The sequence below is a fragment of the Caretta caretta genome, chromosome 1 (genome assembly GCF_965140235.1).
Source record: "Caretta caretta isolate rCarCar2 chromosome 1, rCarCar1.hap1, whole genome shotgun sequence".
Lineage (NCBI taxonomy): Eukaryota > Metazoa > Chordata > Testudines > Cheloniidae > Caretta > Caretta caretta.
Genome location: NC_134206.1, coordinates 46,620,468 through 46,639,829, shown reverse-complemented (window position 1 = coordinate 46,639,829; position 19,362 = coordinate 46,620,468). Strand labels below are relative to the sequence as shown.

The following is a 19,362-nucleotide window of genomic DNA, read 5'->3' as shown; positions in this document are numbered from 1 at the left end:
CTCAGCTTCAGTTTATCGTCTGCTCCACCCTATTCTCTTGCCAAATCTTGTCATTTCTCTCTCTCTGTAATGTTTCCAGAATTCTCCCCTTCTCTGTTCCTGCTGCTAACACCCTGGTACACACCTTGTCTACTGTAAATCTTCTCCTCTCTGGCCTCCTATTTTTTCTCCATTTTATTCAACATGCTGCAGGTAACACAATCTTCCTCTCCTGTTGTTTCCACCCTTTCCTGTGGAGTCTCTTCATTGTCTGTATGTCTTGTCAGGATCACTCGGATTCTTCAGCCTCATTTCCTAAGTGCGACATAACTCTGCCCCAAGCGCACCTCCATTCTCATTTCCACTCACTCCCCCGTGTTGGGGCCCTATAGCTGGCAATATTTAAAGTTGGGAAGTGACTATGTAGCCATATGCAAAATTGGTAGATGTAGGACTATAGTAATTAATAACCAGATTAAATTTTAAATTAAGGGTTAGCAGGCACACTGGGTTAATACATGAGCCTTTCACCCCCTAAACCAGTGTTTCCTGTCTTGGGGGACTGGACTCTATATGGAGAAGTGTCATTCTAGTTCACTGGGTCACACAGGCAGAGCAGAGGATTGGTTTAGTTAGGAAGAATTATAGGACCCCAAATCCAATACCTCCTTAAGATCCGGTTCTGCCATGACAGCTACACAAGCATGCTTAGCTAAGACCTGCATTTACGGTGAATTAACCCCCCCCCCCCCAAGCACCCCTCTGTTCCAGTATGTCTTGCAATAGCCCTTGCTGAGCAATCAGATAATCTTGTTCAAATTAACTCTCTCATTTTTCTCCCAGCCCCTTCCTAGGCAGTCAAAATGGGAAATGACTGCCTAGGAAGGAGTACTATGGAAAGGGATCTGGGGGTCATAGTGGATCACAAGCTAAATACAAGTCAACAGTGTAACGCTGTTGCAAAAAAAACAAACATCATTCTGGGATGTATTAGCAGGAGTGTTGTAAGCAAGACACTAGAAGTAATTCTTCTGCTCTACTCCACGCTGATTAGGCCTCAACTGGAGTATTGTGTTCAGTTCTGAGTGCCACATTTCAGGAAGATGTGGGAAAATTGGAGAAAGTCAGGAGAAGAGCAACAAAAATGATTAAAGGTCTAGAAAACATGACCTATGAGGGAAGATTGAAAAAATTGGGTTTGTTTAGTCTGGAGATGAGAAGATTGAGGGGGGACATGATAACAGTTTTCAAGTACATAAAAGCTTTTGCAAGGAGGAGGGAGAAAAATTGCTCTTCTTAACCTCTGAGGACAGGACAAGAAGCAATGGGCTTAAATTGCAGCAAGGGCGGTTTAGGTTGGCCATTAGGAAAAACTTCCAAACTATCAAGAGTGGTTAAGCACTAGAATAAATTGCCTAGGGAGGTTGTGGAATCTCCATCATTGGGGATTTTTAAGAGCAGGTTGGACAAACACCTGTCAGGAATGGTCTAGATAATACTTAGTCCTGCCTTGAGTGCAGGGGACTGGACTAGATGGCCTCTCGAGGTCCCTTCCAGTCCTACGATTCTATGATTCTCCTGCAGAGAAAGAAAAGTGGAGAAGGTACAGGAGCAGCTGGGCTTGCTAGTCCTCCTCTACCCCTATCACCCTGGAGCTAGGGAAATTTGCCCATGTACATTGAGTCCCAGTGGCAACTCTCACAGTGCACTCCACATTGCCACTAGCACTAAAGGTAATAGCAGCCAAGGATGAGATTGCTGCTATTCACTGTATCATTATATTTTAGACTGTACAAAGTGACCTGGCCCTCTTCTGTATTCGGAAAGTGCCTAGTAGATTTTGGATGCTATTGCAATTTAAATAATAATAACTATTTGCTGCTCGTAATATTATGTCTAATTTAGTTTGTAAGCCCTGTGGGGTGGAGACCATGTCTTTCTGTGTGTGTTGAACAGCACCAGGGGTCTGAATCTCAATTGGGGTTCTTGGGCACAATCATAAAAACATATTAATATTATTATTAATAAATAATAATCATAAAAAAATAACATTTGATTTACACTTTTTTTCTCTCTAGGCAAACCACAGAGCATCTGTAACCAAACGCATTGGCCAAAGGAATACAGATGCCAATATTTTCTACAGTATTCTTGTTGTTGACAAAGTGCGTGATATTGATAAAGGCCAGTATACCTGCCATGTGAAGAGTGGACCATCAATCAAATCTGTTAACACAACAGTCCACGTTTATGGTAAAAAATAGTGTGGATGTATAGAATGTGTAATGCTCATGATCCCTGTTCAAAGCTAAACAATGGTTAGAAGCTTTTTGTATACAAGGACAAAATGGAGGTGAATTTTTGGCAAGCCAGTCGTAGGAAGAGAAAAGAGCCTGGGAACAGATTATGTACCATTTGATCCAAGATGCTCTTTTATTTCATTGGTAGTAGATAGCTAAGTCTGATCACTAAGCTGATCACTTTTGTTTGCAAAGTGCATGAAAATTCTTCACTTGTCAATACCAGCAAAAGTAGTCACCAGCACCAGAAAGACTCCCAAACAAGAGACAAATAAACAGGCTTAATTTAAATGGAAAAACCCCAATGCTTCTTCTCTGGGCAACATTTACTTTCGTTATCTATGCCCAGTGGTATGCAAACCATATAGCCCATGATACTGGTTTCCGCTCCTGGAAGTTCTTTGTTATGTGAAGCTCATGAGAACTACATCTCCAGCTGCGTATATGATTCACTCCTTACCAGACACACACGGAGAGTAGATTGATGTGATGCACTCTGTATGGAACTACACCTTGAGACAATTCAAATGCTGAAGCAAGTGCAGGCTACTGCAGCTGATTTATGAAAAGGAGGTTCAGTTTGAGGGCATTAAATCAGCTGAACTGGCTTCCAGTAAGATTCCGGCTGGAAGTCAAGGTGTTGGTTTTAATTGAGGGTGCTCTGAACGGTTTAGGACCTGCTTACCTGAGAGATCATTCTCTCCATGACATATCTCCAGCAGAGATCAGCCAAGGCACTCACATTGGAGCTCCCTGCCTTGATACTAAATGAGAGGGGACTGCTGGAAGGCAGTTCTCTGGGAGGGGTTCTTGGGTTTGGAACTCACATCCCTTATTGTCCAGAACCTGCATGTGTTCTGGCCGTGCTGCAAAGCCCGTCAAGGTGTGTGCTGAGGGTCCAGGTGGTTATATTCATGGGGAGTCCTGCGGGATTATTTTGTCTGTTTTAATTACTGATTTGGGTGTCCAGAGCACAGGTTGAACAATTACAGCTACATTTTTATAAATTAGAATAAATCAACCTGAAATCCTCAGGACCTGAGCTTTCAACAGCTAGCTTTCTCAGCTCGGGAGCAGGCTTTTGCCAACAGTTAAAGAAGGTGAAACTATTTTTTACATTTAGATTACAAAGATTTGTAGTTATTTTTTATGGCTGTAAAACATGCATTCCTGACACTGTGCCGAAGGGTGGTGTAGAAATGCACTTCGTAAAGGAACAGAAAAAATGAAAGGTATCAGCCCGTTGGGCCCAGCCTGCAAATCTTTATTTGAGCCAATAATCTTCCTGAACTCTAGGTAGCATCGGGTTGATGGTACTACAATATTGAATTGGGACTTGCCTGCATTATTCTTAACCTTATCCTTGATACTCAAAACATAGTTAAGTATAGATACGTCTGCACTTTCAAAGGACATCTACAACCCATTGATCTGTCGTATGTTTTCCTTTGAACCAAACTTTACAGTTTTTAGAAGAAAAAAATCTTCCTCCGGTGTTAAAGAATACTCCATACATTACTTTGTTAGGCAAACTAACTCATCATAAAGTAAAGGAGGACTTGTGGCACCTTAGACACTAAGAAATTTATTTGAGCATAAGCTTTCGTGGGCTACAGCCCACTTCATCGGATGCAAATAACTCATCATAGAGACTGAAACATGGGACAATATACAGTAATGTAATTGTACAAAGTGAAGAGATTAGACATGATTATAATGAAGTTATGAAGAATTTCTTTGTTTGACAATGCAATTGTAAGCCACTGATCCAGAGTCTTTTTGTCTTGTGGTTGTTATATCTCTGATGAAGATAAATAGAACATTTCTTCCTCTGAAAAAATCCTCTTTGGAATATATAGCCAGGTTTATGGGCCATGGACCAAATCTCAAATTTCTGAATGTTTGTGCTGATCCATTAGGTTTTGTAATGGCTAGATTGATCGCTATAAATCTCTGGTAACTCAGAGCTCAGTCTTGGGCTTTATCTACATTGGCAAGTGAAAGACAAAACTTTTGTCATTTAGAGGTGTTAAAAAAAGCCACATACACAACCCGGAAAGACAAAAGTTTTGTCGACGACAAGCGCTGGTGTAAACAGTGTGTTGTCGGCTGAAGTGCTTTCTTGCCGACAATGCTAATGCCACTCATTGGGAGTGGAAGTTTTTTGTCGGCAGGAGAGCCGACAAACAGTGGCTACACCGCATGTCTTTTAGCGGCACGGCTGTAGTGGCATGGCTGTGTCGCTAAAAGCTGCGTCATATAGACATAGCCTTGATCTCAGAATCCATGGATGCACAAATGATGATCAGAGATCCCTATTAGACGCCTTCTTGTAAAGGTCACCATAACATATGTCTTATTGTCTGTAATAAGTATGAAGCCTGATTGAGAATCAGTATCTTAACTATGTTGTATTTTGGTTTTTTAAGATAAAACATTCATTACTTTGAAACACCGAAGGAAAAGTGTGCTTGAGGCTGTAGCTGGCAGAAAATCCTATCGGCTGTCAATGAAAGTGAAGGCATTTCCCTCACCAGAGGTTGTATGGTAGGATTACAGTTATTTCCACATAGATAAAGGAACTACCTCTTGGGTGGGGAAATAACACCTTTGCTCAGGTTTAATCATTTGATTTCCTGGTAAAATATTGAAATAAGATACCCTGATATGGAAATAAATGATTATAATATTTAGCAGTTTTATTGCACATTCCATCAGAGGATTTCAGAGTACTCACAAATATTAATTAATTAGGCCCTGATCCAGCAAAGCACTTGAGTGTGTGCTTAACTTCAAGCACACAAGTAGTCCCATTGACTTCAATGAAGCTACTCCCGAGGTTAAGGTTAATTGTGTGCTTTGCTGGGCCTAAATCCTCACAATATACCCATGAGTTAGGAAAATAGTATCCCCATTTTACACATGGAGAAGGGGAGTCACAGAGAGGGTAGGCGACTTGCCCCAAGTCATACAGGAAATCTGTGGCAGATGTGGGACTAGAATCCAGCTCTCCTGGCACTGTCTTGACCACAAGACCATCTTCCTTCAGATCAGCCAGAGAGAATATTGGAAAGAAATAAAAACTTTAATTAAAAGTAATGACTGGGTTGAAAGAGTCAGCCTTATAAAGTATTACTAGAGGTTGGCTTAGTTTTCTGGTGGACTGTAGTTTCTATACCTAATTTAGTGACTTAAGGGTTTTTTGTTTTTTTTTGGCTTAAATGCACTATATTAAGAAATCTTTTAAGAAGTTTTTTGAATTTGTCCAAGCACCTTTATATCAAACAATGCTATCTATTTATGATCTCCATTTTTTTTGTTTAAATAATTTTAAATGGCAATAGCTTTGGCTTGATTCATTACACTTTAACAAAGGGTGTGTGACAAGACTGATTAGAAAAACAATCCATAAATACATGAACAGCGTGAGTTCATAGTACTCTCAGCCAGAATTTATTTTTGCTTCAAACATTGTGTTTTGTTTTAATCTCCCCCATTGCGTTTGCTGCTCCAAATGGAAAATTAAGAAATATATATATATGAAACTGGTATAAGCCATTATTCAATCTTTTGCATTTCTAGTTAGTGGTTTGATTTCTTGACTGTCCATATAGAAACAGAAATGCAGAAGGAAACCAAAAGTCCTAAACCTACAGTCACTAAACAGATAAGATTTCCATTGCCCATGGAAAGACTGGGCAATGGACATTTAGGACCTTACCCGAAATGTTTCTTAGAACATGACAGTGTAGTAGTGTGTCCAACAATTCAGTGAACTAAGTCACCATTGTAGAAAAAAATTATTTGTACTCTATTGATAATACATCAATTTTACTATTTCAAGCTATGGAAGAACTGTTGATGCCAGCTATAAAACTTTGAAAACAATATTCTGTTTAGAAATGACTCTACTTTCTGTTGTTTATAAAGATATCTGCATGAACCCAAGATATCTGGTTCTTAAAATTTCACAGTCCAGTTGCTCTTTTCCCATCTGAAATCACAGTCATGTTTGTGATATCAGAGCTCTTTACTCAGGAAAGTTTTATGATGTCATAAAGAAAGGGTTTGGAACTGGGTCATGCAGCTTTTACTCATAGGAGTAACCCTTACTCATAAGAGTAATCCTATTGACTTCACTGGATTATTTATGTGGGTAAGGAGTGAAGGATTGGTCCCTATGATGTAAAATTGGGAATAAGCGGCTGGAGAGCTTGGACTCTCCATTTTCATACAAACATACATATTAAAAACAGATTTGAACAGTTGAAAGTTGGAGAGGTCTGTTAGATCATATTGATATTAACGCATAGAATTTTCATTGTCAAAGTACTTTATAAATATTTTACAAAGGCCCACATTTTAAAACTATTTAGGTAGTGCTGTGCTGAGTGTTTCAATGCTTGACTGATTCAGGAGCTTAAATCTCATTTTCAAAAGGGATTTAGGCACTTAGGAGTCTAAATTCCATCTGCATGTGGGATTTAGACTCCTAAGTGCCTAAATCCCTTTTGAAAATGGGATTCTGGCTGAGTTTGGGGTTGTAACACTGAGGGCAGCAATGTTTAAATACCCTTACAGATCTGGGCCTAAGTCTAGCGAGTGCTGCTCCCTGCAGGTGGTGGCTATGCCACTGGTAGAGCATATATCAGGCATTAAACAGATACTAGAGCCTAGTCAAAAGGTCCAGAGAAGAGACACAAGATGAAGGAGTATAGGCTACTTAAGCAACATGATCTCTCAGAATGCTGTTTTCCATGTGATTTCCTCTGACCATTAAAGTGCAAGCTTGGTCTGCCATAGATGCTCATAGCTTAAAACACTTCAACATGAGGATGTTCACACTCTAGCGTATAGCTACTCTGAAAAACACCATTTTCATAATCCTATGTTATAATGTTCTTTTAACAGGTTAAAAGATGGGTTACCCGCTGCGGAAGAGTGTGCCCGCTATGTGGTTAAAGACTATTCATTAATCATCAGAGATGTTGCTGAAGAGGATGCAGGGAATTTTACCATAACACTGAGTATACGACAGTGGAACTTGTATAAGAACCTAACAGTCACACTCATTGTAAATGGTAAGTTTGCAGGCTGGTATCTACTTTGTTATTAAACACATTGAAGGGTCAGATTCTCAGCTAGGGCTTGATCTTGTACAAGTCAAGTCAATGGGAAATTTTCCCATTTATTTGTTGGAAGTAAGAGCAAGCTCCTGGTGTAGATTGGCAGAGTTACACTGAAGCCAAAGGAACTGCATTGATTTATACCAGGTTGGGGTCTGCCCTCCACAATTACATTTTTTCCACATTACTTAAGTATTTTTAATACCTATGCATCTCACTGTACTTTTCCCCATTGGTGTTGTTTCAGTTCCTGAGGGGGTTTCAGTTTCCTAATTTCCCACTGTGCAGGATTATTTTACTTTCTTGATGATAGAGTGCAGTGGAAACTCAACTCCTTCTGACTTCTGGTCTATTTACACGTTTTACAGTGAAACCCCAGATTTATGAAAAAGCAGTGTCATCATTTCCTGATCCCAATCTCTATCTACTGGGCAGCAAGCAAGTGCTGACTTGCACTGTTTATGGTATTCCTCAGCCTACAATTACATGGATATGGCATCCTTGTAGACAAAATCGTTCCAAAGCAAGGTAGGACAGCTTGTTTACCTGTTCTGCTCCCACACTACAATGATCAAAAGAACTTCTTTTTTTACAGTTGTAAAGCTTGCAATTACAGTAGAGAAATCAGCGGAGTTTGTATGATTTTGTATCACTGTCTTTTGTATTTTAACACATCTGGGCAAAATGCAGTTTCTTATGCAAAATATGCCAGAAGTGGCACCTTCTGCATCATTACTTTACAGTTGTAGGTAGAGCTGAGGGTACAAACTATTAGTGCTGTATATCGTACACTTCTAATCATGCATGCAATGATTAGAAGTGTACCATATACAGCACTAATAGTTTAGTATTAGAAAGCAAATGTACTCTACAATATGTTCTCTGCAAGGCTTCTCTTATAAATTCATGTTACAATAGACGAGTTCCCCTTTCTTCTTAAAATGCCAAAGGAATAATCTTCTGCAGAAACATTTTCAGGATATTTTGGATTCTAAAAGAACAAAGACAAATATACCTTCCGATATGGATAGATAGAAATAGATAGAAATATCATAAATCCACACATGCCCAGCTCTTACCTCGTTGTATGTTAGCAGTGTAAAACGTAACACCATCATAAAGACTCACGTGATATTGAAGTTCAGCAAATCTTTTGTATTCAAACCTCCTTCCCTAGTTTTGGTTTCTTTTATGACTAGTTTGAACACCGACTCATTTTGCCAAAACGTGGCCTAACTCATAAAGTCAAACAGATTCTTAACTAAAAATCCTTGACACAAACAATAGAATAATAACTACTAATGAAGGGTGCAACCTGCAAGATGCTGAGCAGTTACTGCCAATTACCAAAGCCCTTACGCATATGCTTAACTTGAAGTACATGAATAGTCCTACAGACTTCAGTAAGACAACCTATGTTTCAAATTAAGCATATGCTTAAGTGCTTTGGTGGCTCATGGCCAGAGTGCTCAGCACCTTGTAGGATCACACCTTAATTTTCCCATCATACCCAGGGGTGAAAGTAAGGCGGTATGGGCTAGTACGGTGTCCTGGTAAAAAGTGGCCACTGGTCCCGGTCCGTACAGCTGACTTTAAAACACTCAGCAAAGGACCCTGCTTAAAGCGCTGCCGTGGCAGTGCCCTAATGTCGTTGCTCCTTTAGCGCCCCCCCCCGTCAGGCTGCCAGTGGTGGGAGGGGCAAAAGGAGCAGCTGCCCCGGGGCCGGCTATTTAAAAGGGCCTGGGGCTCTGGCAGCCGCAGCAGCTGGAGCTTCAGGCCCTTTAGATCGCTGCTGGAGCCCCTGGCGGTACAGGCCAAGCAGTGCGGATGGGCTGGCTGGGGGACGCTGACCCCCAACCCCGCCCCTTCTGTCCAAGGCCCTGCCCCTTGGGGGGGGCGCGCAGAGTTGGCCTCCGTACTGGTAAGAGTTCCGCTTTACTTTCATCCCTGATTGTACCCTTCTTTAAGATTATGCAAATGAGAATCATCTGCTGTACTATTCTCACCAATAGGTGGCACCAGAAATCTCTACATGTGCTTTAGTAAGGAAAAGTTGCAGTTCTCCATTTCACCAACAGTATTTCCTATATTTGTTCCATTAGAAGTACCAGCTTCAAAACTGTAATTAAATTTGATCTTTTTACTTGTAGGTAAGGCATAGGTTTAAAGAAATTACAATGGCTTTTTCACTGAGGAGTCCCTGGTGAAAGCCATATAGACTACGACATTGGATCCTTTTAATTTGACCTGAAAGTTTATCATTTTTTCATATTTTTATGTGAAATATAGGGTGGAATTGATACAAGAGTTGGTTCTTCTTGCTTGGGAATCAGAGTGATGTCCTATGTCTGCGCAACATCTCTCTCTCTTCACAAACACAGGACTGCACTACTATATAGTAGATCAGATAATGAGAAATAAAACTTAATCATTTCTAACCCCTGAAGCCTCAGTTAATGAGATGAGAAGAAATGAGCTTTAACATGTGATCAAAGGATAAAAGCAACACATTAAATATCAGTCATGGGCTCTATTGCAAGTTTGTCTCCAGATCTGTTTCAAATGTGCTTTCAAAACCGTTGTTGCGATTCTCTTTTAATACTCCCCTTTCCTCCTTGCAGCCCTCATAACAAATAAAAAATATAGATGCTCCATTTTTACTACTTCACATATTATTTATGCCCTTTGAAATACTGGGTGAAAGTTAGTCGTCAGGAAAAGACATAGATACCTAAATAATTGGGGGCCCCTTGCTCCAGGGAGGAAGTAACCTGGCACAGCTTACTTCCCTCTCTGTGCCAGCTCAGTTGCACTGTCTGGTGCATTGGAGAGGCAGAGCCAAGTCTTCACCGACTCCCTACCCGCCTGCCCAGGAGAGTGATTAGTGGCCCTGTGGCCACTGCTCTCTCCCTTGCATGTAGGGTGACCAGACAGCAAGTGTGAAAAATCGGGACAGGGTCGTGGGGGGTAGTAGGTGCCTATAGAAGAAAATGCCCCAAATATCGGGACTGTCCCTATAAAATAGGGACATCTGGTCACCCTACTTGCACAAAGACTAGCAATGCAGGTAGCCTGTACAGGGGAGTAAGGAAGTAGATTATGCCCCTTTACTGCCCTCTGTGGGGCACATAAAATAGCTCCAAACTGAGCTTTTAGTGTGTTGCCTCCCATTCCCGGTACATCACAAGTGATGCCAGCGACATCCTGATTGTCTGCATCTTCCACAAGTCCTTGGTCCTGTGGCAAAGTTGCTGCCCCAACACCCCCCTCCTGGCTTGCTCTAGCATTGCAGCAACTTTTGCCTCAGTTTCTCCCACTGTCCTTTGGCCACCTGGGTCTTTGGCCAGACCACTATATAAAGTCCTACCCCTTCCAGGGCCACAGAGTCCTGTATCACAGTCCAACAGAAATACTCAAAACAATTGAATCTTCAGCCCCACTGCTCAGCAGGCTGCCTCTTGCTCATGTGTGGGCCATGCCTAGTCCCAGCTCCTGGGCCTCCAACAACCCACTGCCCAGGGGCTGGCACATTCCTCCTCCCACTCAGGGGTTCAGACAGGATGCTGCTCCTCAGGGTTCCTGCCTCCTTTTCTCTGCTTTCTCAGCCAGCTTTCAGGGCTGCTTCTCAGAGAGGAGGAACAATCCAGCTCCTCTCCCCAGCTAGACTCACCCAACTCTTCATGCGTATCCCTAGCTTTCCGCCAGCGGGGGTCTGATAACTAAGTTGAGCCACCTCATCTCCAGCTGTTCAGGATGAGCTCTGTATGGGGTCTGGGAGTCGGGTGAGTAATTGAACTGTCACAGGCTGAACCTTTAAGGGCCAGCCAGCTTGTGACAGGCCCCAGTTAAGGAATGCACTGAAGCATGTGTTATGTCCCACTGACTTTCACTGGGACTTAAGGCTGTGCTTAAAATTATGCATGTGCTTCAGTACTTTCTTGAAAAGAGATGCTTTCCTGAATTTTGTCCTTAGTGTCTTTCCTATGCTGCTCCCTAACACATGGGCACTCTCCTTGAGCTGATCCATAAGACCATGACCCTTTCCTCTTTTCAGGCCTTTCAGACCCACTTAGGTGTGCTATCTATTAAAAAAGTAGCTAGGTGTTAATTGCTAGGCCAAGAGCCCTTTGGGGATTATTGATGTTTGGAAGGGAGGGAAGCAGTGTTGATTGTAAGTTTTATCCCTCTTCCTGCTCTATGACTTTTGCTTGTCTTCTCAAATTGTGAGCTCTTTTGGGCAGGCCATATGTCATACTCTGTGTTTAGACAGTGCATAGCACATTGTAGGTCCTACCAAAATACAAGTGAGATAAAATAATAATAGTTTATGTAAAGTGTGTGCATGGAATTTTGAGGTCCTGTTCTCCGCACTTTCCCTTCTGCAGCATGAGAATCCCAGCTGACATTGCAAGGGACAATTGTCCAGAAAGGCTGGGATTCTGAAGATTGTTATATCCTGTCAGTGGAGGATCGAATATGCATTCCTGGTGACTTTTAGGATGTATATAGCACATGACAAAACACTAAACATTCAGTTGTCAAAACTAGGGTTGTCAAGCGATTAAAAAAATTAATCGTGATTAATCACACTGTTAAACCATAATAGAATACCATTTATTTAAATAGTTTTTGATGTTTTCTACATTTTCAAATATATCGATTTCAATTACAACACAGAATACAAAGTGTACAGTGCTCACTTTATATTTATTTCTGATTACAAGTATTTGCACTGTAAAAACAAAAAAAATAGTATTTTTTTAATTCGCCTAATACAAATACTGTAGTGCAATCTCTTTATCATGAAAGTTGAACTTACAGATGTAGAATTATGTGCAAAAAAACTGCATTCAAAAATAAAACAATGTAAAATTGTAGAGCCTGCAAGTCCACTCAGTCCTACTTCTTGTTCAGCCAATCGCTCAGACAAACAAGTGTGTTTACATTTGCAGGAGATAATACTGTCCACTACTTGTTTAAAATGTTACCTGAAAGTGAGAACAGGTGTTCGCATGGCACTATTGTTGCCAGTATCGCAAGATATTTACGTGCCAGATGCACTAAAGATTCATATGTCCCTTTGTGCTTCAACTACCATTCCAGGGGACCTGTGTCCATGCTGATGACAGGTTACGCTCGATAACAATCCAAAGCAGTGCAGACCAATGCATGTTCATTTTCATTATCTGAGTCAGATACCACCAGCAGAAGGTTGATTTTCTTTTTTGGTGGTTCGGGTTCTGTAGTTGCTGCATCGGAGTGTTGCTCTTTTTAGACTTCTGAAAGCATGCTTCACATCTTGTCCCTCTCAGATTTTGGAAGACACTTCAAATTCTTAAACCTTGGCTAGAGTGCTTTAGCTATCTTTAGAAATCTCACATTGGTACCTTCTTTGCGTTTTGTCAAATCTGCAGTGAAAGGGTTCTTAAAACGAACAACATGTGTTGGGTCATCATCTGAGACTGCTATAACATGAAATATATGGCAGAATGTGGGTAAAACAGAGCAGGGGACATACAATTGTCCCCCAAGGAGTTCAATCACAAATTTAATTAATGCATTATTTTTTAATGAGCATCATCAGCATGGAAGCATGTCCTCTGGAATGGTGGCTGAAGCATAAAAGGGCATACGACTGTTTAGCATATCTAGCAAATAAATACCTTGCAATTCCAGCGACAAAAGTGCCATGCAAATGGCTGTTCTCACTTGCTGGTAACATTGTAAATAAGAAGAGGGCAGCATTGTCTCCTATAAATGTAAACAAACGTGTTTGTCTTAGCGATTGGCTGAGCAAGAAGTAGGACTGAGTGGACTCATAGGCTCTGAAGTTTTACATTGTTTTGTATTTGAGTGAAGTCATGTAACAAAAAAAAATCTACATTTGTAAGTTGCACTTTCACCACAAACAGATTGCTCTACAGTACTTGTATGAGGTGAATTGAAAAATACTATTTCTTTTGTTTATCATTTTACAGTGCAAATATTTGTAATCAAAATAATGTACACTTTGATTTCAATTACAACACAGAATACAATATATATGAAAATGTAGAAAAACATCCAAAATATTTCATAAATTTCAATTGGTATTCTCTTGTTTAACAGTGCAATTAAAACTGCGATTAATCGTGATTAATTTTTTTAATCATGATTAATTTTTTTGAGTTAATCATGTGAGTTAACTACAACTAATGGACAGCCCTAGTCAAAACCTCTCTGTGAGGTAGGTCAGCATTACTATATTTAGTTTGGAAACTGCGGTACAGAAAAATTAAAGCTAAAATTTTCAGACTTCAGATGTATAAAGTTAGGTATGGAGCTCCAGAGTTTGCCATCTACATAAAACTTGGCCTCATTTTCAAAGATGCTGACCACTGGTATCTCTCCTAGTGAAGTCCCTGGGAGCTGCGGGTGTTCCCCTTCTCTGGATTTAACTGCCTCACTTTAGGTACCCAAGACCTCTATTAGTGTCAGCTTTGTGTAGTTAGATCAGCCAGTGCCTGTTTATATGCACAATGTGAAGATTTGCACACTCCACTTGATAAACCCACAATTATTTGTACTACAGCGGTTATTATAGCTCCAATCAGGGATCAGGACCCCATTTTGGTAGGATCCTCCACACATATAATAATAAAACAGTCCCTCTCTCAAAGAGCTTATAGTCTGAGCCCAGTTTCTGCAAAGATTTCTGCATATGATTAACTTTACCCAATGTGAGTAATGCCATTGAAATCAGTGGAACTACTCACAATGCATGACATTAAACACATGCTTACATTTTTGCAGGATTGGGGCATAAAGGTACAAAAATGGAAACCACTTGAAAATGTGGCTGTTTCTTTAAATCTTTATTCCCTCAGTATTTCTATAGTTGAAATTTAAAACATATTGCAGTATAGTCCTTGGATTCTGTGTATTGTTTTAAGATCATGCAGATACATTGATACTATGTGATTAATCATGCAATGAACTTAAGTAACTCACCTTTGTCAATTATGTGGGCTAGTACCAGCAGGATGGCTACGTTTAAGCCTGTTTCCATAGTTTCCTGATGGCAAATTAAAGAATGGGATTTTTAAAAATTGTTCTAACATTGCTCAACAAGTTTGTCTTTATGGAATCGAGGGGGACAAATAATGTAATTAAAATGTCCCTGTTTTTCCCCTACTTTGCTCAAATTAACTCATTTGCTACTAAGGAACTTGTTCCTATATATTTTTCAAATTTCTGGTGGGATTTTGTCCCTCCCAAAACACTAGTCATATAGGGACAAGGAAAGACCCATCTGGGGATAAGAGAAAAGGTTGTTTTTGAAGCTCACCCAAAACTAATGGGCCCAGAGAGAATGCAAATCAATGGAGAGAACAAAATGAGACTAAAAACAGAGGGAAATAGAATAATAAAAACGAATGAGAAAAGCATGTTGTTTTAAAATGTTGATTTTCTCTGGAAAACCTTTCTCCAGCCTCAACTCACCCCAACTAAAGTAATGAATGTGTGTTAATATCCCATAGCTAGATCAGCCACTGCTCATATACATCTACGTGTTTCATCCCAGCATCAGATGTATTGGGGAGAATCCCCAACAGTTATTCAGTGTAGGTCGGAAAAGGCAGAGCAGTCCCAACAGTACAAATCATCTTCCCCAGCATATTTATACCAAACCTGAGTTGTCACCTCTAGTCTCATTTTATCTAGCGTCTGAATCTCCTCTGTCAGATTCAGGGCCAAAGGTCCATGGCTTCAGTGGAGCCAGGCTGATTTACCTCAGCTGAGCTTCTGGCCCTTCTTCTCCACAAGTCTCATTCTGGGTGGAATTAAACAGGTGCCATAAGCAGTGGTGTGCAGAAGTGTTTGCTGTGGGACGCTCGTTCAAATCAATGGGAGTCATGCCTTGAAGCTTTAGAGGTTAGCGTCTCAGTGTGGAACACCTGCTCAAAATGACTGATCCTGCAATGTGCCCTGCAGATTTGTGTTTGTCTTACATTTATCTGGGCAGAGGTTGCCAAGGAAGGCACAGTGGGATATTGATATTGTTCAGCACAATCACTGGTTTCCTCAGCACTGACATGGTGTTATTCTTTGGGCGTTTCTGTCTCTGGACAGTTCCACATTGACCGTGGACAGTTGAAGAGATATCCTCATCATGTTCTGACTGAGTTTCAATTGATTTGACCCGTCTGAACCTGTAAACACACACAGCACTGGAATGTTATCTTCGATGGTTTAGCTCCCTCTCCCCCTACCCTTCCATTATGTTTAGGCTCAAACAAACTGAATACCAAGTGAATAACCTATGCCAGCTCCCCAGAGAGCAACTCTGCAAACACAGCAACATTATTATGTTGAATGAGTTTTGTTTTCTTTGAATGCTGGTTACTATTTTGGAGGTATCTACAAAATATTAGGCACTGGGAAAGTTGGGGCCTGATTCTCCTCTCTTACACCACTTTTAGCCTGGTTGTAGGTCCATTGTGTTCAATGGAGTTACTGCTGATTTAATACAGAATAAGTAAAAGGTTTAGGCCCTCTGAGTGAAATTCTCATCCCTGCTTTGGCCCTTTCCACCAGGTAAAAGGGCCAGAGCAGCATAAAAGGGGCCCTAAAAATCCCAGATCTGGGACTTCCCTCACTTGCAGGAATTGAGACAGATAGCTGTAGGCTGTACTGAGAGAACACCCTCATAAGCCCTAAGCATACATTCTTTCCCGTGCACTTTGGGAAAATGCAGTAATAAAGGATTGAGAGTCTTGTGCCTGCCCATAGAAATCATCCACGTGGGATTCCCAGCATATTCACTACTGTTGAGACTGTGGGCAGGAAAAGCTAGGGCTCTTTGACGAAAATAAGAACGCTCAGGTGCAACAAAGGAGGGCCATGTGTGATTGCCAGTAGATGGGATGATCTGGGTTAATGGATGGCAGAGGAGCGGATTGACCCTATTCAGTTATTATAGCCATTTTAAAAGGTAGTCTTTGTCAGAAAGCAATCAGAGAATTCAAGGTACTCAGCACCAAACTGCAGAAAAGAACATCAGTGCTACAGAAAAAACAGATTAAGGACAAGACAGGTTAGTTTAGTTGGAAATTGGCCTGAACTAAAACCCTGGATCAGAACACCCCAAGAGTCTTCAATATCTGAACATGAATCCTATCTGCACTTTGCAATGGCCCTTTTCTATATAAAGATTTGCCTGGCAACCTCTCTTCCAAAGCATCCCCTGAAGGTGAGAGTGATCACCTTCTAAATAAGCTTTGAGCTCATTTCTACATAGGTGGCCCTCCTACACCACAGTGACGGGCACCTTCCAGAGACAAAGAGATGTGAGCAGCTCACACCCAGGCAGAAGCTTAGAGTTTGCATTGAGAACAGCCTAGGCATAGAAGGCCTGATCCTGCCCTCGTGGAAATAAGTGGCCAAACTCCCACCAACTTCAATGGGACTCGAAGCAGGCCCTGTGTGCAGAGACAGTCTAATTGCATTTGTACATTGCTTATGTGGGTATACTAATAAAGGGTTGAAGGGCAGAGTCATTAGGATGTGCTTGGATAGATGACTGGAGGAAACTAGGGTTGGAACATTGGTGAGGTATGTAAAATTAACAAGTAAAGAACAAATGTTAATTGGACTTAATTAGAAATGTACTGAAGCACCCAAATTTAATTGTGGCTGTCTGCAACCATGGATGCCCATTAGCTTGTCCACAGTGTCTGTGTTGTATGCTGTTCCCTGTGCCACCTTCTATTTTCAGGAAGGGAGGAAGAGATGGCAAAAGTAGGTCAGATACCATTAAATCAACAGGTAGTTCAAGAATGCCTTTGTTTAATTTGACACGTGGCCAGATCCTCAGCTGGTCTAATTTTACATCAGCTGAGGATCTGGCTGATGGACTCTATGGGTCTGATTCTCATTTACACAAAGGAGCCTTTACGTTATTCTGGTAGCCTAAAGTAGGCTTAGAGCAGGTGTATATATATTTTTCCCCACTTAAATGCACCTTTACATTGGCAAAGATGTGTAAAGAGATCTAAGTATAAATGAGACTCCTGGTCTACATTCTTCACTCATCTTTTTAAAAACGTGCACGCATACATGCTATGATGTGTCGGTTTGCACGTAGCATGGGCAGAGAACTGAAATTCCCATTAAAGAATTTTAAATCAAGTAAAGAGAATGAGAAGGAGCCTCCCAACTGAAATATTTTCAGCATTGCTTCACACTGAACAAATGAGCAACTAAAGCAGGTCATCCTATACTGTAGGCTTCCATTGTGAGCCAAAAATTGATGTTCACTAATGAGCAGCCACTTCTGTCCTGTGGAAATTACTAGAAAAGTGCCCCTGGTCCTTTATGTGCATCTTGCAAAATAATCCTTTCAAATATTTTACCTATAAAATGCCCTGAGAATAAGACCTGATGTATTTGTCAAACACAGATTTGCTTGTTTTTGTATATCGAGGCTTGGGATAGTTTGCCATTGTCTGTCCTTCTTGTAATGATACAGTAAATGTGGCAAACAATTATTTCTGATGAATCTACTGTGCATATTGTAAATGCTATCAAAGGATTCATTATGTGCCTTAAATGAACCAAAAGTTTGATCGTTCAAATTTCAGCAGTACTAGATTTAAAATAGCTCTTAATCAGAGTTTCGCAAGTCTAATAAAAGAATGCTTAAGCACAAGATACAAGATGTTGCCAAGGTCTTTTTTTTTTTTAATTAGAGATGAATCAAACCACGTTGGTTTAAAACACAAAAAAAAAAAAAATACAACAATGTCCCAGATATCCCAGAGGACTGTTACTGACTGTTATTAAACCATAATGAAAATGCATTTGGATATTGTGCAAATAATACTTTGAACAAACAGCCCTTTTGAAAGTTCAACCAGTTGAAAATGCTCGGCCACACCGAAGAGGATTCCCCAAGTTAGAGATAGATGCTAACTCTGGAACACACAGAAACTTTAAAACCAGTAGGACTCGTAACGTATGCTCGATTCCTGCACTGCTGAAGTCAATGGAAGCTTTGCCATTTGCATAAGTGGTTGCAGGATCAGACTGTATCTGTGCTTAAATATAATTATTAATGTATTTATCATTATATTTCATTATATTAAGCAAACCTTTCTCAAAATATAGTGTTAACATTCTTACTCCTTTGTTTTTATTCCCTCTCCCCCTTCACATAGAATAAAAGTAAACTGCTATGTCTGTCGGTATTTTTTCCTCACCCTTTTCCCTGTCTTTCCTCTAATTAACATTTTCCTTCTCCCCTCTAAATATCTCCCTCTGTTCAGTCTCATTCTCCTCCTTTTTTGTGCCTCTCCTTGGGGATGGCTTTTTCCCTCCTCCTACATCCAGTGCCACAATTGACTCAGAGTTGCCCTAAGTCCTCTACCCAAAGCCGTGCTGAGGGCGGACCACCCGGCAGGGCACTGGCAGCAACTCAGTGTAGCAGTGGCTCTTTGTCTCCACTACCGCTCAGCTGTTCTCTGGCGAATGGAATTGACATTGTCTGGTGAGCAGTACAGGGAGGGAATTGCTGTCTAGAGCCAGGTATCTCCAACCAGCACCACTGGAACATGGGAGAGGAATTCCAGTATCCTTCTTAAACCTTGAGTCAACATTGCCCTGAATGGCAGCTCTGTTTAGTGATAATACAAGTAACCCATAGGTTATTTGGGTGGAGGTGAGACAACTGTGCCATGCCAGATAATCTGGAGAAGTGTAGTGTAGGAGGAAGAGGCTCTCCTCTTCCTGGACAGCAATAAGCTTGGTCCTGTATAACGGTTTTTTTGTGAGGATGGAGATTTCATGATGATCTGGGTCCTGGAAGGATGCAGATACAGGGCTCTGCATCAGGATCTAAGTGGGGTCTTTTGACTGCATTCTTGACTGAGCAGAACGTTCTGTTTGAGTAGAGAAAATAGACTAGCGTAGCAGGCACT

At 40.9% G+C, this 19,362-nt stretch overlaps 1 protein-coding gene across 5 annotated transcripts in view; it reads left to right on the top strand.

The window, feature by feature from the left end:
• The window catches only part of FLT1 (fms related receptor tyrosine kinase 1), a 137,919-nt gene that overhangs the window by 40,337 nt on the left and 78,220 nt on the right, over positions 1-19,362 (top strand). For all 5 annotated transcript variants that reach the window (XM_048846521.2, XM_048846503.2, XM_075127622.1 and 2 more), the window contains 4 exons: positions 2,058-2,232; positions 4,709-4,826; positions 7,191-7,360; positions 7,774-7,933. In XM_048846521.2, the coding sequence (XP_048702478.2) occupies positions 2,058-2,232; positions 4,709-4,826; positions 7,191-7,360; positions 7,774-7,933 (623 nt within the window). The remainder of the gene's footprint in view (positions 1-2,057; positions 2,233-4,708; positions 4,827-7,190; positions 7,361-7,773; positions 7,934-19,362) is intronic.